At 31.5% G+C, this 27,556-nt stretch overlaps 2 protein-coding genes and 2 long non-coding RNA genes across 8 annotated transcripts in view; 2 read left to right on the top strand and 2 right to left on the bottom strand.

The window, feature by feature from the left end:
* Positions 1 to 23,262, bottom strand: part of LOC141449419 (ABC transporter G family member 20-like) — a 72,950-nt gene extending 49,688 nt beyond the window's left edge. Inside the window, exons 1-5 of one of the 3 annotated variants that reach the window (XM_074118853.1) lie at positions 16,975 to 17,133; positions 16,751 to 16,893; positions 12,755 to 12,891; positions 12,461 to 12,593; positions 6,275 to 6,429 (exon numbers count right to left, since the gene is read on the bottom strand). In XM_074118853.1, coding sequence (XP_073974954.1) covers positions 6,275 to 6,429; positions 12,461 to 12,593; positions 12,755 to 12,879 — 413 coding nt within the window. In that variant the 5' untranslated portion in view covers positions 12,880 to 12,891; positions 16,751 to 16,893; positions 16,975 to 17,133. Of the gene's footprint in view, positions 1 to 6,274; positions 6,430 to 12,460; positions 12,594 to 12,754; positions 12,892 to 16,750; positions 16,894 to 16,974; positions 17,134 to 23,054 lie in introns of those variants that run through there. The other 2 variants (XM_074118854.1, XM_074118855.1) reach the window with 2 other exon arrangements.
* Positions 9,917 to 12,463, top strand: LOC141449429 (uncharacterized). 2 transcript variants are annotated; one of them, XR_012455507.1, is made up of 3 exons: positions 9,917 to 10,122; positions 11,262 to 11,459; positions 11,940 to 12,463. It is a non-coding gene; the product is annotated as an uncharacterized lncRNA (long non-coding RNA). The 2 variants fall into 2 exon arrangements; XR_012455508.1 differs by having other exon boundaries at positions 11,943 to 12,463.
* Positions 19,948 to 25,618, top strand: LOC141449431 (uncharacterized). The gene is made up of 2 exons (XR_012455510.1): positions 19,948 to 21,840; positions 22,722 to 25,618. It is a non-coding gene; the product is annotated as an uncharacterized lncRNA (long non-coding RNA).
* LOC141449420 (ABC transporter G family member 23-like) overlaps positions 24,412 to 27,556 on the bottom strand; it is a 41,717-nt gene continuing 38,572 nt past the window's right edge. For both annotated transcript variants that reach the window (XM_074118856.1, XM_074118858.1), the window contains exons 13-15: positions 27,330 to 27,506; positions 26,478 to 26,564; positions 24,412 to 24,923 (exon numbers count right to left, since the gene is read on the bottom strand). In XM_074118856.1, coding sequence (XP_073974957.1) covers positions 24,697 to 24,923; positions 26,478 to 26,564; positions 27,330 to 27,506 — 491 coding nt within the window. In that variant the 3' untranslated portion in view covers positions 24,412 to 24,696. The remainder of the gene's footprint in view (positions 24,924 to 26,477; positions 26,565 to 27,329; positions 27,507 to 27,556) is intronic.

Genomic DNA, 27,556 nt, shown 5'->3' on the forward strand with positions numbered 1-27,556 from the left:
CTGGGTGCAATAATTTTTTTCTCAAAATTCCACCAAAGTGCCGCAAAGTTAATGGTCACGTCTGTCAGTGCATCTTTTATTATCAATATCTCAGCTTTTAGTGTAAATTCAAAATTTCTTTTTGTGGTGCACATTGGTGCTAGCTATCACGAACAAAATGGAATGAGTTTCAATTCAATTTAGGGCACTTCCGGTTAAAGTTATATTTGGCGTACAATTGGTGAATTTTTACAGTTTCCGTTGTGTTGCTGGCTTATTATTGGCATTGCAAAGTGTTCCGAGCTGGGTGCAATAATTTTTTTCTCAAAATTCCACCAAAGTGCCGCAAAGTTAATGGTCACGTCTGTCAGTGCATCTTTTATTATCAATATATCAGCTTTTAGTGTAAATTCAAAATTTCTTTTTGTGGTGCATATTGGTGCTAGCTACCATGAACAAAATAGGATGAGTTTCAATTCAATTTAGAGCACTTCCGGTTAAAGGTAAGTTGGCGGGAAAATCGGTTGAATAATTTGTAAATTACTTTGAAAATATGCTAATTTTTGGCATTTCCTGTGTGGGGCTAGTTGTTCTAATACTAGTACTTGCTATTTTGGAAAAAAGCGCTCCAATTTTCCCACAAATTAAACTCATTTTTTTTTTAATTTAAATTTCGCGCGTAAATTTAAATGGAAAATTGAGGCTTTTCCTTGGTGGTGCTAGCTTTTTTATTGGTGGTGCATAGGAGTGCAAAGTGTTCTGAGCAGGGTACAATAATTTTTTACCCAAAATTCCTCCAAAGTGCCGCCAAGTTAATGGTCACGTCTGTCAGTGCATCTTTTATTATCAATATCTCAGCTTTTAGTGTAAATTCAAAATTTCTTTTTGTGGTGCACATTGGTGCTACCTATCACGAACAAAATGGAATGAGTTTCAATTCAATTTAGGGCACTTCCGGTTAAAGTTATATTTGGCGTACAATTGGTGAATTTTTACAGTTTCCGTTGTGTTGCTGGCTTATTATTGGCATTGCAAAGTGTTCCGAGCTGGGTGCAATAATTTTTATCTCAAAATTCCACCAAAGTGCCGCAAAGTTAATGGTCACGTCTGTCAGTGCATCTTTTATTATCAATATATCAGCTTTTAGTGTAAATTCAAAATTTCTTTTTGTGGTGCATATTGGTGCTAGCTACCATGAACAAAATAGGATGAGTTTCAATTCAATTTAGAGCACTTCCGGTTAAGGGTAAGTTGGCGGGAAAATCGGTCGAATAATTTGTAAATTACTTTGAAAATATGCTAATTTTTGGCATTTCCTGTGTGGGGCTAGTTGTTCTAATACTAGTACTTGCTATTTTGGAAAAAAGCGCTCCAATTTTCCCGCAAATAAGACTCATTTTTTTGAATTTAAATTTCGCGCGGAACTTTAAATGGAAAATTGAGGCTTTTCCTTGGTGGTGCTAGCTTTTTTATTGGTGGTGCATAGGAGTGCAAAGTGTTCTGAGCAGGGTGCAATAATTTTTTACCCAAAATTCCTCCAAAGTGCCGCCAAGTTAATGGTCACGTCTGTCAGTGCATCTTTTATTATCAATATCTCAGCTTTTAGTGTAAATTCAAAATTTCTTTTTGTGGTGCACATTGGTGCTAGCTATCACGAACAAAATGGAATGAGTTTCAATTCAATTTAGGGCACTTCCGGTTAAAGTTATATTTGGCGTACAATTGGTGAATTTTTACAGTTTCCGTTGTGTTGCTGGCTTATTATTGGCATTGCAAAGTGTTCCGAGCTGGGTGCAATAATTTTTTTCTCAAAATTCCACCAAAGTGCCGCAAAGTTAATGGTCACGTCTGTCAGTGCATCTTTTATTATCAATATATCAGCTTTTAGTGTAAATTCAAAATTTCTTTTTGTGGTGCATATTGGTGCTAGCTACCATGAACAAAATAGGATGAGTTTCAATTCAATTTAGAGCACTTCCGGTTAAAGGTAAGTTGGCGGGAAAATCGGTTGAATAATTTGTAAATTACTTTGAAAATATGCTAATTTTTGGCATTTCCTGTGTGGGGCTAGTTGTTCTAATACTAGTACTTGCTATTTTGGAAAAAAGCGCTCCAATTTTCCCACAAATTAAACTCATTTTTTTTTTAATTTAAATTTCGCGCGTAACTTTAAATGGAAAATTGAGGCTTTTCCTTGGTGGTGCTAGCTTTTTTATTGGTGGTGCATAGGAGTGCAAAGTGTTCTGAGCAGGGTGCAATAATTTTTTACCCAAAATTCCTCCAAAGTGCCGCCAAGTTAATGGTCACGTCTGTCAGTGCATCTTTTATTATCAATATCTCAGCTTTTAGTGTAAATTCAAAATTTCTTTTTGTGGTGCACATTGGTGCTAGCTATCACGAACAAAATGGAATGAGTTTCAATTCAATTTAGGGCACTTCCGGTTAAAGTTATATTTGGCGTACAATTGGTGAATTTTTACAGTTTCCGTTGTGTTGCTGGCTTATTATTGGCATTGCAAAGTGTTCCGAGCTGGGTGCAATAATTGTTTTCTCAAAATTCCACCAAAGTGCCGCAAAGTTAATGGTCACGTCTGTCAGTGCATCTTTTATTATCAATATCTCAGCTTTTAGTGTAAATTCAAAATTTCTTTTTGTGGTGCATATTGGTGCTAGCTACCATGAACAAAATAGGATGAGTTTCAATTCAATTTAGAGCACTTCCGGTTAAAGGTAAGTTGGCGGGAAAATCGGTCGAATAATTTGTAAATTACTTTGAAAATATGCTAATTTTTGGCATTTCCTGTGTGGGGCTAGTTGTTCTAATACTAGTACTTGCTATTTTGGAAAAAAGCGCTCCAATTTTCCCGCAAATAAGACTCATTTTTTTTGAATTTAAATTTCGCGCGGAACTTTAAATGGAAAATTGAGGCTTTTCCTTGGTGGTGCTAGCTTTTTTATTGGTGGTGCATAGGAGTGCAAAGTGTTCTGAGCAGGGTGCAATAATTTTTTACCCAAAATTCCACCAAAGTGCCGCCAAGTTAATGCTTTTTTTAGCACTTTAATTCCTTATATTTCTGAATGTGTGCATATTTTATTAGATTTTTTTTGTGGTTCTAGCTGGTGCTAGCTCTCCTCTACCTGTATACTAAGTCGCGGTTCGAAATTCAGTGTTTGCGGCAAATTCCTTTGATCTTTTGAATGGCCATATCTCCGTAATTATTAAAGTTAATGAATTTTTTTAAGTGGTGCAATGGAGTGCAAAGTGTACTTAACATAATGAAGTAAGTTTCAATCAAATCCGGCCAAATTTTTTTTGGCGGGAAAAAAACTTTAATTGCTTATTGTGGCTTTTCCTTGGCGAATTTAGATTTTTTTTTGGTGGTGCATAAGAGTGCAATGTGTTTCGAGCTCGGTGCAAAAGTTTTGTCTCAAAATTCAACCAAAGTGCCGCCAGGTTAATGGACCCGGTAAAGTGCCTTTGTCTAATGAGGTTGTTTACAACGAGTAGTAGATCCAATAGGACCAACAGTGTTGCAGGGTTCTAACCTACTTTTACTCCTCTATAAAGAGTGTCTAATTAAGCTTTTCCCCATATACCTAGTTTATTATTTGGAATTTTCTCAAAACACAACCATAATTAATTATAATTTAATATTTATTTTTTCTTATTGTCTAGTTAACATGGGTATACTATAGATATTACATATAAAAATATTAGATAAATAAAAATGTCTCATTTCCATCAAACGTGGTATCCCTGTCACCTGAAATTTAGATATTTAATAATTTTATAGAAACGTTAAGCAACGATGGTAGGCATATAGGGTGAAGGGACCAGTAATTGACTGGGCACCAGTAATTGACATACCAGAAATAAACTGGTATTATAAGGGATATGAGCCGTTTTTAGTGGTGATTCTTTCAATTTCGTTATTGAGAAGCCTTTGGGCAGCAGTTCCAGAAAAATATTAATTATTGGAAGGTTCCTTGGTATCAGTGGAAGGTTATTTGTGTTAAAAGTTCAAAATCAAGGAAAAAACAAGCCGTTGCTAAGGAGGATTGATAAGAAAATAATTTTTCTTTTTTCTTATTTTTCGTTTATTTGTTCATATATTCGTGTGGTTATCAATGTTCTATTATAATTAGTATTACTTGTAGATTTCATTTATGTAGTTTTTTTTTTTAATTATATGAAGCATTGAGGATTAAAATGGGGCTGTCAATCACTGGTCCCTGAAACGGCAACCTGCCCAGTAATTGACATACATGTCAATTACTAGTCCTACAGCTTTTTTATTTGAGACCAGAGATTGACTTCCTGGGAAAATGATAAGATAGGTTGATAAATTTTATTATAATTAAAAATTCAATACATTGTAAAATAAAATCATTGATAAAAATCGGCAACATAAAATAAATAGTAAAACTTCCAACAAAATGTGTTTAAATTAATGAATTAGCAAATGTACGCCTTATTTCAAGAAGGCATGCAGAATGATTATTCTGTAGAGAACAACAATGTATGAACAACAAACTGGAATAGTCGTGATCGCCGAACAGCTTCCGAGGCCTACGTGACTAATAAAAACGACGCCCACGTAACGGAGTTGGAAAATCTCTCATTCTCCCTCAGTTTTGGGTCCTAGCCACATGACAAAGAAGAAAGGGAGGAAATAGCTAAACCATAGAATTCCATCAAAGAAAACGGCCAGAGGAAAAATGAAGCTCCCTCAAGAGAAGTACCAGGTGCGAAATCAAACATACGTGGAGAGTTGGTAACTTTGTGATGTTTGTGATGTTACCGGTAGTACAGTTGTGTAAGGGTTGATCGTCAAAAGCTGCATAAAAAAGGGTAAGGTTGAAAAAATATTAGATTATTTAGGTTTGCCTATTTAAAAACTGATTGTAATTAATTATGAATAAGACTAATTTTTGTTATAAATCTAATTGAAAAAGTGATTTAGGTGATTTAAGTGATTTATTTAGATTTAAAAGTGATTTTGAATGCATACCTTATGTCGTTTCATGAATGTATTTATATGTCAATTACTGGTCCCACCCCATATCAAACACTGGTTCCACCGAAAATTCGGTATGTCAATTACTGGGTCATTGACATACTTCCAAAAAAATCATTTTTGGTTGACATAAAGATCGAATTTACTGCTTTTAAAATATTAATAAAATAAAATACATCCTACTGGAGCGGTACAATTTTATAACCTACACCTGGAGCCAAAATAACGGAAGTTGTTCTATCTTAAACTCGAATTTTTTCTTAAGCAGTCAATTACTGGTCCCTTCACCCTATATAATTTAAACACGTATGTATTTATTATAGTGAACAATGGATGTAATTAAAATTTATCAATATAAATTTGGTTTATTATTTTACTCTTTAATTTCTCCTACATTTACTTAAAAGCAAATTAGTCGACGTAAGTCTTGTAAATTCAAGATTTTATTCCTATAAAAAAAGCTCCCTAATTAGTAACTATCGGTTATAAGTTTTAGCAACTGTTCTATTTAGCGATGATATGCAATACTGAAAATGTGTACTATAAAATTTGGACAAAAAAAACCTTTTGGTGAACAGAAAAGTGCGATGCTCTTTAATTTTATACATATCATTTTAGGAGCGTTGCTTGTGTCCATCCAAAGAATTATTAGCACAGAATTTCAGGAAGATTCAATTCTTTGCACAGAAGAATGGATTCGGTACAGATGATACCCGATTTCTCGGAATTCAATTCTTCCCGTACCGAAGTCGCTAATTCTTTTTAGATTTATCTACTTCTTAGTATACAGAAATTTAAATGCAAACACTAGTCGAAGTTGGATTATTTTATTGAGTAAAATCTAAATTTGTTTATCTTTTGACGTTTGTACTAAAAACGTCATCCTAAAATGTTATAATTTTTTCTCTAAATTGTAAATCATCTAACAGGTTATTGAAAAATAAGCGATAGTTTAATGCTTGTAAATTTAATTCTTCTGGGACAAGCAATTATTTAAACATCTTGTTTAAGTTCAGTGTGATGGTAACATCACTTGAGTAAATGAAGATAATAGTAAATTCCAGCAGCCGGCTTATTTTGCTCAGAGCTTCTTCATTTTTCTGTTCGCAGAAAAATATTTTAAATATATAATTTTGAATAAAATAACGACTAGCCCCGTTCTTTTTTCATAAACAAATCATTTCAAAGATTATCTTCATTGTACTTTAAATATACTTTGAAATAATGAAATGTACAAGGTCAAAAACAGTTGTATTAAAAAATTTATAAATACTCACCTTAAAAATTGTATATTCAACAGTCTGTCTGGTAAGTCTAGGAGTGTATAGAACATATTCATTTCTGTTTGAATTTGTTTTTTTGAAAGACCATAAATTGTGCCATAATAAAAAAAGGTTTCATAAATGTTTAATTGTTCGTATAGACTAGTTTCCTAAAACAAAAAAGATATTGATAGATTTTTTTTTTAGTCATTCACCAACAATTTTGAAGAATGTTTTTGTTTTCATTCTTCGTTATTTTGTCGTAGACAAAATTATATACAAACTTTCCTGCAAGGAAAAACTACTACGATAAATTTTATGTAATATATTCTCAGATTTTCAAGGCCTATAATTCTATAATTGTATCCTGTATTTTCATAATTTTAATTTTAAAAAAAATTGTATTCAAGACTTGAATTTTAAGAGGCAGATCTGGCAGCTTTAAATTCTAATTATACAGTAAGATAATTAGTAAGATAGGCAAAAATGTTTAGCCATGCAAATGGTGAAGCAATTAATAGCGTGTATAAATTAATTTCTTATAAAGAAGTATTCCAGGCTAATCTGTTGGTCCAGTCACATGTAACATAATAAACTAAAGTGAAAACTTGATAGCTTCCAGAATACTTCGAAGCACTCTCTTTTCTCTTTTAATTTTTGGTTAAGATCAGAGATCCATCTTCTGAGGGGTGAGCTGTGCAATAGAGACTGATGAGAATGAGAATAATCAAGATAATGGCGTCGGTCTTTCAAATTGCTATGGGTATCTGCAAGTTTTCCAATGGTAAAGAACTAAAAGTTTCTTTCGTGATATATTGCCAATGTGACCTCCAAATAGTGAGTTATGTTGTTAAAAGGGCCTGTTCAGTTTCTAAAACGAAATATTAACCCTTATACAGTTTGATTAAAAACAGATAACTAGATTTAATTGTGCGAGCATTTACAATTATTTTAATACCAACGTTCTTTCTTTAAAAAAAGGCTAAGCATTTAACTGCATGCAAATACAGATGTACCTCTCAGGAAGAATGAAATTAAGGAATGAATTTAATATTGTAGAAAGGCCGCTAGTAAACACAACAGTAGATCCCGCCAAAATATGGCCCAAAAAACCTTAACTTTCATATTATGCAATTCGGGATAACTCTTCGAAAGATTGTTTGATTATATTTTCTTATTAATTATTTGCACTAAATTATAAATGAGCATTCTTCAGAATAAAGCACCAACCCACACTAGGTCCGATCTCGCAACTTCACGCTAAAGAAGTACAACTAAGTTAACAAGATTCAGAGAAAACGCAAACAAAAACATTTAGCAACGGATTGTAGTTCCTTCAAGTTTAAAAAATCATTTAATTGATCAGTTTGCACTGAAGCCAATAGATTTTACAAGAAGTGCCTTCAATGTTGCGCCTGCTGCAATGTTTTTACCATACGAGTGCCTTATGTTACATGCAGTCGTAAAATCGCATGCATTTAGCGTTTTCTGTGAGCACTTTGCTTTCTTTTATTTTAACGAATCTGACCAATTAACGTTACCACAAGTCTTGGGAATACAGAGGCACTGTCGTTGGCATTTTTATGAACTGATAGATCTAGTTAAATTTAGATTATATTTTTCTTATTTCATAGACTAACATATAGGTTTGATGCAAGGTGTTTGTAATTATGAATGATATTTCTTAATTAGAGATAAAGTATAAGAAAGGTCCTATAGGGGCATCCATGAATTTGCTGTGATAGTTCAATCAGCAAATATAAAGTATACAAAAATAGTTACTAGAAGTAACAGAGGACTCAAGTCAGGCTTGTGACATCTAGAAAGATAATTAATACAATGGTCAATGATGAATTTTATAAAAATGAATAAGAGCTAAAACTCAGGTGGTCAAAATTCGGCATACGTCACTACTGCCTCAGAGATGTTCAGTACAAACTCACAATTACGAGGATCTAGGCCAGTAAACACTAGATTTTTGTTTCAAAGCAATATTTTCGGAGATAACGTAAAATCAACAATTTTTATCTTCGTGTTAAAGTTTGACGGTGACTAGCTTGACGTTAGCTTTAAATAAAATGAATAATATATAATGTATAACTTATTAAGAATATAATAATGTTTTTTTATATATTATTATTTATTTATATGCCATCGGGGTCTAGCCCCATACAAAAGAGTTTGGTGTAACGACAACGTTAAAGGAAAATATAAATATAAAAAATATAATGTAATAATGTATAATATATATTTAAATTAAAGTATGTAATCATTTAAAGTAACCTTCGATAATATTCGTATTTTTCTTTCATAATGAACACTTAAGTAGACTTTATTCATATTCTGATCGCTTAATATTAATTTTACGTCCGTGTTGAATAGGACTGAGGAATACTAATTTTTAGTAGTTCTAAAACATTAATGGAAAAAGTAGCATCATATTTCTGATGCAATCAGGATAAAATACATTTGAAACGTAATAAAGTTTTATCATTTAGAAAAGTAGTTTTCTACATTGGTTATAAAAATTTAGAAATTATCATAAAAACGGATTTTACGATGAAACATAAAACCTATGAATCATCCCAATACTACCTCTTAAACAATAAGAAAATTATGCGCTGTCATTTTTTATTTATTTATTTATTTTTTTTTGCTACCCAGCGAAGTGTAAACCAATTCAATTTTTCTCCAACCAGTTTGGATTGAAAATATAAAAGTTGAAAAGTTACTCTTGTGTTAAGAATTACGTGAAATTTAAGGATTTTCCCAGGTTTAACGATTGGAATATTAGTTATGAGGTAATGAGATTGGAAAGAAAAAGTGGTTTTTACAAAATGGTCTCCCCCCTCTGTGGTGTGTCCCAGTAACTCCAAAACGAGAAATCGCAGGAAGTTCATATTAGACATTTTGGTTAGACGCCAGTTTGTTATTATCCTATTAAGGGCATATTTTTGAAGGAAAAGGTTGTTTGTTAAGGTTTTCTCTTCAGTGCATTTTTGTGTATTGTTCTGTCTTGCCACCTATATAAATTTACTAAAATCACAAGTAAATTTAAAAATTCCAAAATTTAAAAATAAGGGGGCTGGAATGCCACTTTTCTGAAAAGATTTTACAGTATTTTAAGATTTCCTTGAAAATGGTTTCATTTCTACTTCATATGGTAATTAAAAACAAATCTACAACTTATATAACGAACATTTTTTTCCAGAAAATTAATTGAATGTTACTACTTAAAAACAAAAAAAAAAGTCGGTAAATTTCTTCTAAAGTGTCATTTTTCTTTAAGGTACGGCCTTAACTTTTGTTTACTGTAATGAGAAGCTAAGAGTATCGAATTGGCAGAATGTTCCTCAACTGGAGGAAACCCTTTTTTCAATGGATAATTCACTTTTTAAAAATGGCTCCTACGCTATTCTGTAAACTTTGAATATAGTCTTAACAAACTATAATGTATGATGAGAAATAATATGAGTCAAATATTCCGAGTATGAAGAATATTAATGAGTTGGAACCTTGAATAAGAGCAAATTTTGTGAGAAATCATACTGTATTTTTTTAATTTAAGATACGTCAACATCTGAGATCATTGGTGCCGGAATCCCTTTATATGAGCGCACTACCAGAGTCTAGACAGTGTTTTATTGTTGCAGACTACTCTGTGTACTGTAAGAGACTCTTAGAAAAAGGCAAGCAGCTGAATTCAAAACCGAGATCTTCGCTTAAGAATCTAGAGCACTAACTACTCAACTAATTCCACGTCTACATTTAACTTGAAATATTTTTAAAATAAAGCCTTCTGCGAATATACTCTGTAGGCAATTTTCTTGAAAAGAGCGCTAAGTTTGGAAACCGCGCATCAGGTTAGTATTCAGTTTATAAAGGAGGGCTTTAAACGCCTCTATTTGTGCCTCTAAATATGGATACAATATATTTATTGACTGCATAGTAGTGTTCAACGTTAAAAATTACATAGTCTTGTGCGATTTAGCTAATTCGACTTTTTAGAAGTCACATGTTCGGTTACTCCATCTGTTCTAAACATTGAATTGTAGCAAAGCTTTTAATGAGCCTTGCAGGTAGATATTATTAAAATAACTCTCAGAAGAAACAATAAGATTGCAATATCTCAAAAATTGGGTTGTAATTAGAATTAAGTAGCCCAAATAATGTAAATTACTGAATATTACAATGTAAGAAATTTATTCTTGTTAACAATTTTACAACAGAAAATTGCTCTGGAAACTGTGAATTAATTTACAGTATGATTAAATACCTTAACATTTTTTTTTTTGCGAATGAGGTACACTCATTTAAGATTTCGTTTAAATAAGGAAAATCAATGTAGTAAAGAGTATATACAGGGTGACCAGAGTTATATGCTTCAACCACTTTTTTTGAACGGCGGGAAATTTCGAAAAAATAAAAAACACGTATTTAATCATTTTTATTTGTGTTTCTTATTTTTTCGAAATTTTCCGCTGTTTAAAAAAAAAAAGTGGTAGGAGCATATAATTCTACCATATAATATATAGTAGTATATGTATACGAGTATATAGTAGTAGGATATAGAGTGCAATAAACTGAACATTTTCTTTTCAAAAGTACTAGTTTTCTCGAGAAAATATAACAGGTCAAATACTGACAACATGGTGCACTGCTATTACAAATTTTCAAATATTTCATGTGAGTAATATATGAAGTTACATGATAAAATAACTATGAAAATAAGAGATAAAAAATTGATAAAAAGTCGGCTGGAGGATGGATTGAAGGTTAGCCGAATTGATTATGAAATATTAATAACAATTAACAATATAAATTGTTGAGTTTTTTGTTTTTTTAGCATAGTTGGGAAATATCACAGTTTGAAAATGTATGAGAAAAATTGCACTTTATTTTATTATATTAGGTTATATTAAAATAGAACTTTAATTATTTTAGATTGAGTTTTAGTTGTTTTATATAAATATGTAATTTTTTATTTATTTATTTATTACAGAGATTTTATTACCTCCCAAACACTGAAGCATGGACTCAGTTCATTATTTTGTTGTTATTTATTTTTAATGAGAAGAATACTCTGTAATTTTCCAGAGTGGTGGAAGTTGAATAATAAATTTTATTGTATTGTGTGAGTTACTGCTGAGATTTGAGATTGCTTTACACCATGCTTTTTCTACCTCTATATTAAAAACAGGTAACGATTACTATTACTTCATTTATTTAAATTTGGAGCCAGGCATGGAGGCTGGTTCTGGAACATATCTAAAGCTAAGCCACTAAGCAACCATACGCAGTAACGCCTTCTTGTAATTTACAACATATTATTTCTTTCATATAATTCCTCACTCCTTCTTATCATCCGTCATGTAAGTAAGCCAAGGTCTGATTTTTTTTTTTTGTAACTTTCCAAAACGAAATGGTGCCCCATTGAAGCCCCGTCTCAGCCGACTGTGTGGACATACTAATAATGATCAACACATTGAATTTTACTTCAGTTTTCAATTTTCCCGTGATAAGTTGTGCAAAAGCAGAAATCCCAGATATGTAACCCATTCTCAATTTATTTTTATTTATACGTATAATTTTGTATTTTTATTTGTGTATATTTTTTTATTTATATTATTTTTTATTATCATTATCATTATTTTTAAGAAATATCAATCTCTGACCTAAGCAGGTGACGTTACTCTTAAATCATGAATCGCAGAAAGCACTATTAAAATGCTGCTGGGAGCCGCTGAGCGTTACTACTGCAGAATGCGGCCTCAAGATTAATGCAGACTAAAAGTACATGGATTATCGAAGACAAAGAAGAACTGAGATCAGCGTGGATCCTAAAAAATAGGAAACAGGTGTATGGAAAATTTCAACCAAATTTTCGAAAAAAAGAACTTTTCTCGGAAGTTTATACTATCCTCAGGCCAATTTTACAGTTCTGACTTACAATCCGCTCCTCAAGAATAGCCCAAGGTTTTATAACCAGAATTCTTGTACTATCCTTAATGATCCAAAAGAATTTAGAGGAGCTGGAGAACCCGGCAGGTTGCGCTGTATGTTTACTAGCTCAGACTAATGAGATGCAAACAGTGAAAAGGCACTCTTTTCTTCATCAAACTTACGACTGTTTTTATGCAAGTAAAAAAATTGGAAATTAGAATCAGATTAAATGAAATCAGAGAACAAACAGTATCTTACCTGCGTCATATATCCTAAATCTTGCCTAGATTTTATAGTTGTCTTTATAATACCTGAATCTAAATCCATTAAACCTACTATCAAATTTAATAAGGTTGATTTGCCGCACCCACTTGCTCCCAGCAGACAATAACTAGAAAAAACAAATGGAATTAGAATGTCTATCTCTTTTTCAATTCTTATCTCTATTTTCTCTAAAATACACCTAGATCTCAAATTGTTAACACGATTTTAAAAGTCTATTAAACAACTTAGTGATAAAAATAAAGATTATTGTTATTTTTTTATACTGACATTTCTGACTGCTTGACATTCATATTTAATCCTTTGAGGATGTACTCACTTCCATCATATGTTTTAAACGCATCTCTGACAGTTAATATTGAATCCACCGATACTACATTTTCTTGCACTGCCATTATTAGAAACACCTAAAAGAAACATAAATGGATGTAAAGAATTACATGGTAATTGAATATGTACATTTCAGATTGAAAAGGAGCTGACAGTGTAACTAATTAAATAAATTTTCAAAGTCGATTTTTGGAATTTTAATCTCCTATTTAAAATGTAATTACTGCAGTACTGGATATTATTAGCGATATTTATCGAATATCTCGAGTTTTTAATAATCGTTAGCTGTGTTTAAATTTAAAAAAAATTCAAATCAAATAAATATACCTCGTACACAGGTACAGATGGTGGTGATTGTGTGCTGTAATTTAGTTAAGACCCTTTGCAGTGATCAACAGCGTCAAATATCATCAGTAGAAAGTCAATTTTTTTAAAAACAATTATATTAATAGGTACATCGTTAACTTAATTAGGGCACTACTAAGCAGACCTTTGCCTACAACGTCCTCAATCTGATTCTTCCATCCTCACTCGTCTAGTGTACTTGTTTTGTCTATCTCTTTTCGTTCATCCTTTTTATATGTTCAAACTATCTCAACATACCTCTCAATCCTCGACATCTTCTTTCACTCCATAACGCTTCCACTCTCATTCGTCACAAAAATAATTTTCAACCAAACATGTATAGTACCGTTAAGAGTAATCGTAAATAAAAAATTAGGGGACCTAAAACGCATATTATTAAACCCAATTTCGAAAATTCAATACGATCGCGATACTTCCACTCCCTTTAGAGTAAGAGAAAATGATAAATATTTGATGACAATGAATTTCTCTTGCCCCCGCTCAAATGCAACACTTTCCTACATTTGACTTACCACTCTTACTACGGCACTATATTTTCAACAGCTAACAGAATGACTTACATCAGTCTATGCTAAGGGATAAATGTAATTATTGAAAAGTCCATCCAAAGATATGGACTATCAATTGCGAAGCTGTGTTTTAAGCACCCTCTTATCTGTGAATGAGTGAATGAAGTAAATCTTTTCAATCACATATGAATAATTATAAATTTAAAAAAGACGCCACGGGAACCGAGAGGCGATACTTGTAAAGCATAGATAGCTACTTTGACGTGTTAAAACAAGTTTACAAGAATTGCAGTTGGCCTATTGAAGCAGCAAACGGAGCAATCAAGGTAAAGTCTAGCATTAGCATTTTAAAGTGAACATTTTAGTGCATTTCCTTGAGTGAATGTTCACTCATTTTGTTTTTTCTGAATTTTTAGTTTGAAGTACAAATTTTAGACTTTATTTTTGTGCACCTATAGTTACAATATATGTACTGCATTTTTCGTATTTATTTTGCGAGTTATTTAGCCTTATTTTTTGTGATTTTTTCAAAGGTAATTAATTACACAAACACATTGATTCTCAAATTCAAATTAAACTGTTGTAATGTTTGGCGCCACGAAGCGGTTAGAGGTGAGGCCTGCAGAGCTAAGAAGTAATATGGTTCGATTCCCTTTTTAGGTTTTGGGTTTTATTTAGTGGTTAATAAAAGGAATTTACAGTAAAGTATCTTTGCTAGTCGCCTCCGTCCGCGACACCTAATTGGTAGTTGGACGTAAAGCCCTCCTGAAAAAATAGGCGATTACTTTAATTTTTTTTTTTTAATTTAAAAATGTTGGCCAAATGTGGCTAACAAAAAATTTCATTCAAAGGTATGTTCTCTCCAAGAAGGAAAGCAATCTTTCTCATCTTATGGGTGTGTCTAGTGTTCCTAGTTTGAGTTAATTTTTTTTTTTTTTAAAGAATGCTTTGTCTTCTTCAACTGAGTTTGGTCTAATTTATTTTGAATACTTTCGGAGCCATCTTCAGCTGTTTCAACAATATTATCCAACTTGATAATTGTTTACCCCAAAAATTACATTCAAATGTACACAAATATTAAATATTCTGAAGGACAATTTGAGTAATTATAAAAACTAATTTGATTAAAATGTTTAAAAAAAACTGCAGGAAATACGACAGAAATATTTGGGCTTTTTTCATCACTTCTCCATATTAAAAATATCAACAGCAGATAATGAAGTTAACTAAATAACTTTAAATGTTATGAGAAAGAAATACTACGCTAAATAATGACATTGCATAAACTAAGAAAAACCTAAAATATTAAAAACCACTGATTTATTAGTTATTTTTTACTAGTAATAATAGCAGTATTATAATAGTCAAAGTTGCGAGGAAATTCAATAAAACTAAAATGATTTCGTCATAGTGAGAGAATGATAATAAATTTTAAAGGTTTTTATTAATAACATTCGCGTAGTTTCCAACTGAGTTTCATTTCTTTGTTTGGTAAAAACTAACACCCACTTCATTTCATCTCTTTGTATCGAACTTATCAGACCCATAACAAAGACACTTGTAAATTATAATTCTAAGTAGAATTCGTTAAAAACATGCAGTTTTTTAAACAAGTAACTTATTATTATAATATATAGAATTCTTATATTATTATTCTGTATAATTTTCTGAATAAAGGGAGTTGGATGAGGAGGATGCGAATCCCTAATTAGGGTCAGGTTGGGAGGCCTAGCCTGATGTAAAGTGAATCCAGGCTAGGTCCAGTGATGAAGGGGGTATTTTAGCCGGTAGGCCGTTTAGTTGGGAGTCCGGCACTCTGTGCGTAAAAAGCATTTCACCTCCTTTAAAAAAAAAACAAAAAAAAATTTTCTGTATAATTAAAACAAACTAATCTAATATTTCGTCCTTAATATATGTATGATTACATCAAACAATCCCTATTGAGGTACCAAATGATTAAACTTCTTAACTATAATGCCTCCCTCAAAAATTCCCTTTCTGAGGCAATTCTCACACATACTTTCCTATTTTGAGAAAAATATTCTCTTATATTTTACAAACTTTTCATTTTGTTTACTTTTAAAAAATACAATAGTAGGATCAATATTAAAAACTTAATAAACAAACTATTCAAATATAATTTAGCGTTCGGAAGATGTAAAATCTTTTTGATTAAAGAATTTAATTTTTAGTTTTTTCTTAAACGCTGTTCCATATTTAGTTATACACACAATTTTATTATTTTGAGATTTATTTGTTTTCTTTTTCTTCTTTTTTCATTTTGGAAGTATTCATTTTTGTAACACATAAAATATACAAATTAGTAGGAGACGATTTCTGCGGTCGGATTTCTATCCATTGCTGCCAGTTTAAGATTAAACTGTATGTTCATGTAAATTAAAAAAGAAGATATAAATAAAGTACTATACGTAACTATTAATATCCAAAACAATGGTTTTCTTAAATATTGTATTTCTTTTAAATTCTGCTAATATAGATCCTGTTTACTAATATTGATAACTAATCAACCCTTATACAACTGTCCTACCATGTAATTTACTCTGTTTTTCGCATGTATGTATTTTATTGATTCATTGTACATGCATATATCTTCCTTATTAATGAACCTCAAGACTATGATCAAATTGTTTGAATACAATTATGAACAGGATTTAAATTATTATAAGTTATGTTATTTGGTTATTTTTTTTCAATGAATTAATAAACAGAAAATGTTTTCTTTTAGTTACCCTCTTAATCGCAGTCAGATTAATGTTAAAATTTTCGTTTACTTTTAATTGCTGCCATTTCGAAATATTTAGAACATACTTTTAAACATTTCCCAATACTAATAACTAAATTAATTGTTATTTATAACGTAAGTACAGTTGATATTTATCTAACTAAAATGATGAGACAAAAACCCAAATAAATCCAAAAACTCGTTTGTATCGTCACGCTTATGCATTGGTTGTTCATGGTTATTGGTTCACCTTTTGTATTGGTTCATGCAATAGTATTCATGCAATATTTAATATTAATATTTAAACATAATACGTACTGAATCCAACTGTAATAAACTTCCACAAGTTTCCAAAGGAACAGACTACACTGTACTGAGTCATGAAGCTTAATGGAAAACTGAAGTTTACAATCAAGGCTGACCCTGACTCCTCATTTCTAAACTACCTCTAACTCACCAGACTGTAATTCATTATAAAAACCAGAATTATTATAAGTATATTTTTTTTACAATTGATTTAACATCTCAACATTAATATTTACACTTCATAGAAATTAAATTTGGAGACCACCCTTAGTTTTTTTTTTATTCCTAGGAGCCTCTTTCAATTCTTCAGTGCGGACAGAGTCATTTTATATCTTTTTTTATTTTAAGTTGCATCAACGTATAAAGATTAGTTCTCTTGTTGCAAAGAACACTGACTATCACGGAGAAGTGAGATGTAAAAAGCTTGTGGAAAGAGAAAAACTCAGGGCCAACAACTGAATTGCAACCTGGTATCTTCTTGTAATAGAGCGTTAACCTGAGATAATCCTATAAGATTACACCCATGCGAGCACTCAATTGTAAATTCATTAATGTTAAAAATCATAATGAATATTATTGATTTAATGGATTACTTTTTAAGGAAAACATAGGATCATCAATTTATCTCAATTCAACTACTTTTTGTGGCATTGTCCTTAAGTTTCTATTTTCGTATTTATTAAGATTGTAATACCGGTAAATAATAAAAAAAATAAAAAAATGATAAACATAAATCTTCTGTGAAGTCTCTAACATAATGTAATACATTTAGACGAATACAATCGAAATCAATTATTGAAGCGTCATTCGATCGAAAATAGGAATTTTCACCCATTGCATACTGTTCAGTCGTACACAGCTTTTCTTGGCGGCCCTTTTAACTTTCCCGCCACGCTTTTTCCCGCGCTTCTGGTTCCCGACAAACTTCTGTAACCTCGCATCTTATAACCTTAGATGTGTTTTCATTTCTGTTCTTTCCAGGCACCGGAGTACCTCGTTCAACGGCCAGAAGATCAATAACAGCCTTCCTGTATCCTTTCATTACATATTCTTTTCTTCAGCATCAGTTTTTCTCCATCTTCAGGGGTTGTCTCGGTGTCTTTTGTTTGTCCTCTTTATGGCCCTGGCCCTTCCGGCCTTGACCCCACTTGGTGTCCAACCTTGTCGAGGTGGTTGGGCTTACGTACTAAGGATACTAGGAGCTAACCCTCTCTAAAACTCTCGCGTCTTCCGCTTCTGGGAGTAGGTGCCTTCGCGCGCCTATACATACCTTTTTGAGCGTCAATATTAAAATGAAAATCAACCAAAAAATTAATAAAAAGCTCTACTACCCGAATCATTGGAATTTATTTTCTGCATTTTAAATACTCGTAAATTATTGGTTATATAAAATTTGTCGTAGATATTTCTTGTAAATTACTGAATAAATGTCTACAGCAGAAACGGAATTTAAAATTATCATTTTCTGTAAATACATATATTACATAAATCAAGAATATTGGCTCTTAATATTTTATTTTAATTATATTTTTACTTTACTTAGACCCTCTCTGGACTACAAAAGACTAATTTATACTACTATTTTAAAACCCATCTGGGCGCATAGAATAGAGCTGTGGGGTTCAACCAATCGCACAAATCTCCAAAGGATTCAGTCCCTTCAATCTAAAATACTTCGAACTATTGTACACTAAGAAACAGTGGCCCCCTTGATCTTTCAAGTGAAGAGAATGACTTACAGCCTAATGTTTTGGTGTGTTATTTCTTCATTTGGTAACTTCTCCATTTGTATGCTTCATTGTTTCTGTTTTCACTGTTACTTATAACACTTATTGTAGCAAAAATAAACGCAAAAAAAAATTATAATTCTACCAGAAATATTACAATTTCTTATGATTTCGCTTATTATGTTTGATTCCATACAGCTTCCTTCGAATGCCTTTGTCTGGAGTCCATGGTAGCGGAAAATCTAAAACTTTACACAAGATTCAATACCATGTTTTTCAACAAAAGTTTCGAACAAAAAAACATCAAACTGACTGACATAATATGTTCTAAATTTTTCACTTTTGGTTATTAGCTCTCAACATTGAAAAGCCAATACATCGTCTCGTACATCCAAGCAGTAGCCAAATTGCATTATTTACCATGGATTCTGATACTATGGATGCGTTTTCGGGTCTGAAAATAATCTCCCGCTTTGGGTACCAACATTAAGTTTTGTTTTTGGGTATATTTGAAGTGTTCTAAATGATTCTTAATTTTTGTAATGAAATTCGTAATGTTATTCTTTAATAGGACATTAACAGAACTGATGTTTCACTGACATATTTTATAGGAAATTAAATTGAATCAAATTAGTATTTGCATCCTTCATAATTAATATATCATATTTTATTACTTTTCTAATTTTCTTGCCACTATCAATTGCTATTTAAGTGCCGTACGTATCGTCAGTACCTCATTTGAGTAATCTTTTCTTAATATTTTACACTTCTTCACTTAGTATTCTTGAGCTTGAGTACCATAAAACTAATGCTGCACGAGAATCGAGACAAATCTCGGTCTCGGTACCGAGAACGAGATGAGACTTGAGCAACCGAGACCGAGATCGAGACATTATATATATATCTCGTCGAGATTTATTCGAGAAATTTCAGTCTCGTCTCGGTTTTTCAAATATTAATTTTTAGCTACAAAATTATAAAATTGTGTTCTTTAATAATAAATAATCATTACGGGTATTGAATTAATTATTAAAAGATTCGATTTTATTTTATATGTTCAATAATACTACTTCTATTTGACTTCGTATTACATAATTTTTACATAAATTCACTAAATTTCACTATTCATATCATTCATTCATTCAATTTCATAAATTTCACTATTAATAATCTAATACTTTGAACTTTGATATTATTTGAATTATATTTTAGAATTAATGAATTAAAAAAAAAACTATCTATGCATCTAAACAATATTGCCACAAATTTTCGTTTTTAAATTTCTCTTTGCCCAAGCATTGATACATAAAAGTGCTTTTACTGAGTCAGAAGTTAGAGAAGATCTTCTATTGGTCATTATCATCGCAGCTTGCGAAAATAATCTTTCAGCTGGCACTGAAGTTGCGCAGATACTAAAAATATCTTTCGGCCTTCTAGATAAATTTTTGAAGGAATTCTCATGTGTTTTCCACCATTCTAAAATGTCAACGTCTACTGGTGCTTGGTCTAATTTGGTATAATTAATTATTTCTGTCTTCCATGCTTCGGTGATTTTTGCTGATTTTTGAGTAAATGGTGCAAAAATATTGATGTAGTCGTCATCGTCGTCAAAAGGTGAATCGTCAGATTTTTTTCAGATATATAAAGATATATAACAGTAATAGTAATATATGATGCATTGAAGGGTAAGTAGTTGTCTTCTTTTACACACATTTTTTTATTTTATATCAATATCAATATATAAATTAAAATAATTATTAGAAAATAATAACAATTTTTGAAAAGATTATTAATAACAAACCATTTTTTTATTCATTTTGATTGCCTCAATATTGGGTTCATTTTTTTTCCTTTTTAATACTTAAACAAAAATTTAAAAAAACGAGATATCTCGACGAGACCGCGACCGAGATCGAGACGAGACACTTGTCATACGAGACCGAGGCGAGATCTGCATAAAGTCTCGCCTCGTCTCGGTCTCGTGCAGTACTACATAAAATTAAAAGTTGTCTTCGAAATGAGGTCATTTTAATTGTTGCTGGACTTTCCTGTAGCACCTTCTTTCCTTCTACTCTAATAAAGTAAAAGTCCAACTGTTCTAGTTTCAAATCCAGTTTGTCATTGAATACAAATCAGATGAAATATTCTAATTCCCAGTATAAACTGAATTCCTACAAAATACAAATAGAATTAAATTTCTTTTCTGAGTTTCTCTGTCTAACTGATCCAATTTTTGAGTTCATTCAGTTCATGTAATCAGTTTTTTTCATAATTTTTCATTTTGTCACTAATCTCGGTTAAAGTTAAATTTCTTCAAGATTCCGTATCTTCTTTTAATCCATTGTAGTAAGTTTCTTTAACAATGCAGCGATATTTCGGACCATTTTGAAAAATAGTAATTAAGTAATAAAAGAACGAGTTGCAAAATTCAATAAATTTCTTACATTTTTGTATTATTATGTTATTATCTTCGGATTGACTGATCAGCATGCTAACACACTCTTTCACAATATTTAAAGTAATATGGTTTTAAAAAGTCGCTGGATGGCTTTCAACGTTTAAGAAATTTATTATTGTCTGAAACATGGAAGAAATCAACCGCTAACACCAGGCTGAAATTTCTATCCCTTCATTTTTGTGATTTTGGTGTGGCCACGAAGAGGTAGCAGGGACTAATAATAAAAATTAGGTCTCTAGTCTGCGATGGTTGCTACTTAAGTTTATGCTGATGTAGAAGAAAGACCTCGTAGGAGGTTTTCAGGCAACCTGCGTTGAACACTCGTCCATTAATGAAAAACTAGCGGCTGATATATTTAAAAAAGTCCATTTCAAAATTAGCCCATTTCTGAATTGCAGTCAAGACCAATTGATATTCGTTTCATCCATCGTGGACCATTTGCTGTAAAGTAGTAAATCGTTCCAAGAGTTGAAGTTACTTAAAATCCAATTTTAATAGAAGACGTTAACGTTTTTTTAGTCACAAACATTGATTAAAACAATTTTTATTTTTTTTTTATTTTTATTTGTAATTAGGGTTAGGGAACCAGAAGCAAATTTGTTGGTAATTTTAAAAAATTGAGAAAAAATAATAAACTTGCGGCCTTTGTGCGCAATTAAAGTAAGTTAGTGATGTAGTTACAATAACTATTTTTTTTGGGTGGACTTTACATCCAACTATCAAATTAGATTTCGAGTACGGTGGCGTCTAGCAAACATACTTTTCTATAAATTTCTCTTATAAAATTAATAACTAATTAATTAATATAAACAATTAATTAACATAATTCCAAGGACTAGACCGGTAATCGAACCCAGCTATACCACAAATTCATCTTAGCTTTACGTGCCTCGCCTCTAACTCGGCTATGCCTCTAGGTCAGGGGTCGGCAACCCACGGCTCGCGAGCCGCATGCGGCTCTTTTAACCAAATTTTGTGGCTCTTCAGCCTGTCTAAAATATACGTATTGTATATTTCAATTTTATCGAAACAAATGAAAATTTCATTTATTAAAATAAAGATATTTTTTCAAAAAGAATTTTAAATGTGATAGGTTTGAAATTGAATAGAATTATATTAAAATACAGTACGTAATTATATAGTACTCCCGCCATTTTCATTCAAACACAGGTTTAGTTATTATTTATTTGTTAATTTACTTTGCAATATGTGAAAATAAATCTGTACCTCTGAGGGAAAAGGCACCATGTCACAAAAAGTAAATTTTACTGGGAGCCAAATAAAGATATTTTTCCAAATTCATTTTTTGTTCCACTTTTCCGGTTATACTCTTTCCTGTACTTCTCACCATAATTATTATAGTTGGTATGGCCACTTTAACTCCCATATTTTAAAATATTTTACTTTCATCTCCATTGTGAAAAAATTTATGCCCATGTAGTGCCTTTTACCCTTAAGCAATGAAGTATCATAGCGCTTTTTAAAAATACATAAATCGCTAAATAGTAAACATAGGACATAGTGCTTTACACCTGTAGAAAGAGCAACAAAAAATTTGTAAAATGATGCCAAAATCCGAAAATCGAAAAAAATGGACATGGTGCCTTTTCCCTCCGAGGTACAGAAATAAATAAAACATTTAAACGTTACTGAATATCATAAAATAATAATTTGTGAATACAAATGATCTACTACAACTTTTTACACTATCATCCTTGCGGCTCTTGGTAAGATTAATTAAAATTATTTAAGAAGAAATGGCTCTCTACTTGAAATAGGTTGCCGACCCCTGCTCTAGGTCAATGAAACATATAAAGTTGTGTACTATTATCCAGCACTGAAGACCTAACCAATGTAAAGTTGTGGTTGTAAGGGTTTCGCAAAATGAATTTAAACAAAAAGAACGCCTTTTAAAAGAAAAAGAAAGACATCGGATAATTGAGTAAATTTTGGTAAATAAATATATGATTGTAACTCCTAAACAATAATTAAACTCATAAATATGAATTACAGTACTTCTATGAAATGGATATGTCTGTTTGAATTGTAAGACAATTTTTTTTATTGTGACTCAGAATTATTGCAGCGTATGTTTTTTTTAATAAAAATTTACTAAATAAGAAATACTTACGGATTGTTGATCTGATTCATAAAACTGAGGTTTTAGATTTACCTAATTATTGATTGATTTAATTTTTTAAATTAACTTATCCAATTTAACTTTTAAATTTTCGCGCCAAAAACAGAAAATGATAACTGATAAGCCTACTTGCAGTGCGGAATTAAGACTGAACATTAGAACACGATTTGAAGTGGTGAGTTTGCCATCCAAACATTGACTGAGGTGTAACTTATTTGGTAGTATTTCTTCAAGGTTTCAGATCAATATTAACGCCCTTTCTTTTTAGTTAAATTATTAATACAACATTAATAATAACAGACTTGGAATATTGCTTTCTGCGAGCTAGTTAACTTTTTGTTGAGATAGTATTAGGTAATAGTTTTTCTCATTTATAATTCTAGGTCTTCATGCTTCGTTATAAATCATTTTCAGATATTAACTTTCTTCATTCTCATTCACCCCGCACTCTTCTTTCCCTGATCCCAATTTTGCCACCAGATTTAAGTGGAACTATTGAGATCATTTCCAAGCTTAGAATAAGAGTTTTCCCGAATACCGGAAAACGATTATAACAAATTATCTGGGTTTAGTAAATGTGAAGTTAATGAAGATATTTACAAAAATAAAATTTGCAGTGCTCAAATTTTATATTCTAATGAGAGGCTCCGAAAATTTATTGTTCTATTCTAATCGCTGCTTCCGAAAATAGGCCAATTAAACAGGGAGAGAAAGATAGGAAAGAAATTATTAATCAATTTCCTTAATACTGCATAATAATGTATTAATGTGAGTATACACTTAGTACGGTTTTACCGTTTCATTATCCACAGGAGACCACCCTAGTGGTGAATCGAACCTCTTCATTTCAGGTAAGCCATCAAGGAGACAGAAGCGAAAATGGCCTAGAGATCTTCGTTGAACTTTTTGGAGGTAACTTCTTCGATCCACAATCCCGTTCTGTTTTACTTTGTAGTCGCGCTTGTTCGTTACGTAACAAAGTTGCAAATATCATATAAAATAAGAAGTGAAATTTAAAAAAGGTATTTTTTAAATTATCCTATTAAAATGAAAACGTATAATGTTATGCATGAATTTATTACATTTTAGAAACTGCAACTTAAGCTCTCATCTATTGCCGCTTTAACTTGTGGTTTAAATAGTGATAACCAATTTCAATGTTGTGGTGCACACAATCTATAGTGCATTATTATTTCCTATTGCGCTAACATCAGTTTCGGTTTTTCTATGAACCAAGCAATGTGCACGGATATGAGCCTCTACTTAGTTACATCTATTAACTAAAAATACTGTTTAAGTTTAATACTGTTTAAAATTGTTAAGAGGTCAAAAATAAATAAAAAAGGAATGCTAAAAACTTCGTTTTTATTTACTTTCTAACGATAGGAACACTGTTTTGGGAGTGTTTATCTTTACAGACTGGGTTGTAGGATGGAACTCTTTCATTTCGTAAAAAATAAGTTATGTATACAGCAGTTCTACAATTACAATAAATAACATATGTTTGTCTAAAACTAGGAAGTTATCTAACGGACAAACTAAATAATAAAATCTAAATTATCACCAAACTTTGAGCAATGAAAATATTTACAAAATTAGCAACAAAATAAATAAATAATTAAAAATTAAATTTCTATGATACAAATACTCCTTTTCTTATCCTAAGAACAATATGGGCACCTAAACAAAAGAGAATTATCCAAGATATTACTGAGAAGAATCCTTTAAGTACAAGAGGGTGAGTCACATCCCATCCTTTAGCAGTCAGAGCTCTCATTGCTTCCACTGAATAGGATACTGGGACCGCCCAGCGGAACCACCGGATTATAATGTGAGCACCTTGTTGTGGCCAAACCATTCCTGAAAGTTGAAATACAATGTACAAAGTTGAACGTAAGTGACAATAATGGGGGGAATTTTTGGAACCTTTCGGTTATTATGCTCTTAATATCTTCTTTCTTTCTCTATTACTTCATTTAAGTGCCAGGGTGTTAAACCCAGTTCAGACTCTCATAGTGCAACAAATGTCGAAAATCTTTAAAAACCAATAATTACAGAAAACTAACAAGACATTCTGAAATCATGGGCTTCACGGACAGACAGTTGTTTATGTACTGCACAACGGAATGATAGAGTTGCTACACATCAGGTATCCTGCGTTAGCCGGGTATGACAAATTCGCAGCCGAGACACAACTACCTCCTCTCTTCTAATGGGTCTGTATGATGAGTCCCATGCCTGTACAGTTTCATTGATTGTTCTGAGTTTATTACTTGTTATGGATGTCCACTTACGCAACCAGCTTTACATGTTCTTTCACCTCACGACTTATATCGATTGGCATAGATCGATACACTTTAAGCAGAACTTCCTTATCGGCTCCCCATTTGGTTCCTGCTAATACTCTCATCAAATTAATGCCTTTTTTTAGCTGCGTTCTCGAATATCTCTGATATGTAGAGCTCATGTAAGTTTAATATCTATCATAAGTCCTGGACTACTTCAATTAATAAAAGGTTAGTAAGATATAAAGAGGGCATCAATAGTGAATGTCCTCGTCGAGAGCATACCATGCATCCAGTTTTTTCTAATGAAAATTTTAATCTAGTCAGTAAGATTGTCTAGGGTACATTGCCATATGTGTTGTCCTTGCAGGACATTATCCACTGTGACAAAGACAGTAAAGTCGTCTGCAAACAAAACCGATTTAATAGGGACGGAAATGATAGGTGGTGATACTATCAATGGTTAATTTGAGTAGTAATACACTCAGGAACGCTTCCTTATGGCCATTTTGTTGAGTTTAATTAGATAATAGAGTATTTTGTTCTACTCTTACTAGAAATTTTCGATTTTTCAAGGAAACTTTTTAAGAACATTGATAAATGTCCGTTAATGTTTTCATTTTCCTTTTATTATAAACTTTTTTTTTTTCAGAAAAGTCGATTAATGTGTGCTAAAATTCCGCGTTTAAAGAACATTTCTCTTCCAAAATAAGACTTTACTCGATAGGTTGTTCGCCTTTTTGAAATGTTCTCGAAAATGGTTCACAGGATTATCTGCTAACTTCGTTAGCATTTATTTTATTTATTTTTTTATAGTTCCTGAGAAGGGGCTGGGGTAAGCTTTTCTGTACAATTTTGCAAATTATACAATGTTGTTAATAATTAAATATTACTACCTAAATTGTTCGGAATATGAAAAAAAGAAAAAAAAAATAAGTTAGAACTTTGGGAATAGTACGAGTAAAAGAATAGTCGTGTGTGTTCACAGCAGACTTCTTCTTTTGCATATCTGGACAAAAAAGAGGTATTTATTCTCTTTTGTAAGTTCTAGTCATTTCGCAGTACTTTTAGAATTTTTTACCTTGCCTTCTCCATATTATGGCACTACTTCATTATTAACATATATTACCTGATAAGAAAAAATAAGAAAATACACTTCCTAAGCTGGCAAAGGTGGCGTGCAGCATTTTATCGAACGCCATTGAAACCAAGAATCCTGAAATCAAATTAATTATTAATTTACAGAATAAATTTGCATACAAATTTATTTCTTTGCAGTTCAACTCAGAATCACTGAAGTTACTCTAGGTTAAATAAATAAAATTTAAATAATTTTTATGAATATCATTAATAATGAATATCATTTTATAATCATTTAAATTATAAGTAAATTAAATATTTTACTTCAATACGTGAACCAATTACAATTTTTTTGTGGTGCAAGAACGCCATTTAAGAAAAGTCAAGGTTACGCATTTTCTCATAACAAAAGAATATATTCACGGAAGTTCTTGAAACCACGCGCAGTCCTACCTTTATCACAAAAAACACTAGATTGCACTAAAAAAAACCGTCTTGCATTATTGCGCTTTGTTTAATAGCAACAATTTTTTTTAAAAAAGAATATTATTCGTCCTGACAACTCCCGGCAGAATCCTTTTGTGGGTCAGTAAATACGAGTATTTTGTTTCTATTAGCTTGCCAAATAATATTAAAATTCGAATACCTTTGTTTGAATTGGCTTAACATGTTTGAGATGCCTTCATTTGGTTTTAGAAAAGAACAATTTAATGGCAGATAATCTTTAACAGATTCTTAAAATTATGGGACAATTTATATATTTTATACTTAAATAAAATATATTTAAGGAAGATGAGAAAGAAATGATTGCAAAATTTGATGTCAATACTCAGAAAATATTTTTTAATAAAGGGATTAAAAGTTTTTTTCTAATTACTGTAACAGTAATTTATTTTCTCACCAAATGCGATTCCACTAATTCCCTGTAGAAGAAGAAGAAAAACTGTACCAAATGGATCGCCAATAAAAGGACTCTCATATAAATAGTAAAGGACTACCATCGCTATACTCATTTGAAATCCAAGTATAATGATTTGTATCACCGTGTGCGAAATAAACACTTCCACCAATGTAACACCTAAAAATAAGTAAAAACATTAATTTTTCCGAGTAAAAATCGTTAAATAT

This window comes from Rhodnius prolixus, unplaced genomic scaffold (genome assembly GCF_049639745.1).
Source record: "Rhodnius prolixus isolate KJV_2025 unplaced genomic scaffold, Rpr scaffold_2, whole genome shotgun sequence".
Taxonomy (NCBI): domain Eukaryota; kingdom Metazoa; phylum Arthropoda; class Insecta; order Hemiptera; family Reduviidae; genus Rhodnius; species Rhodnius prolixus.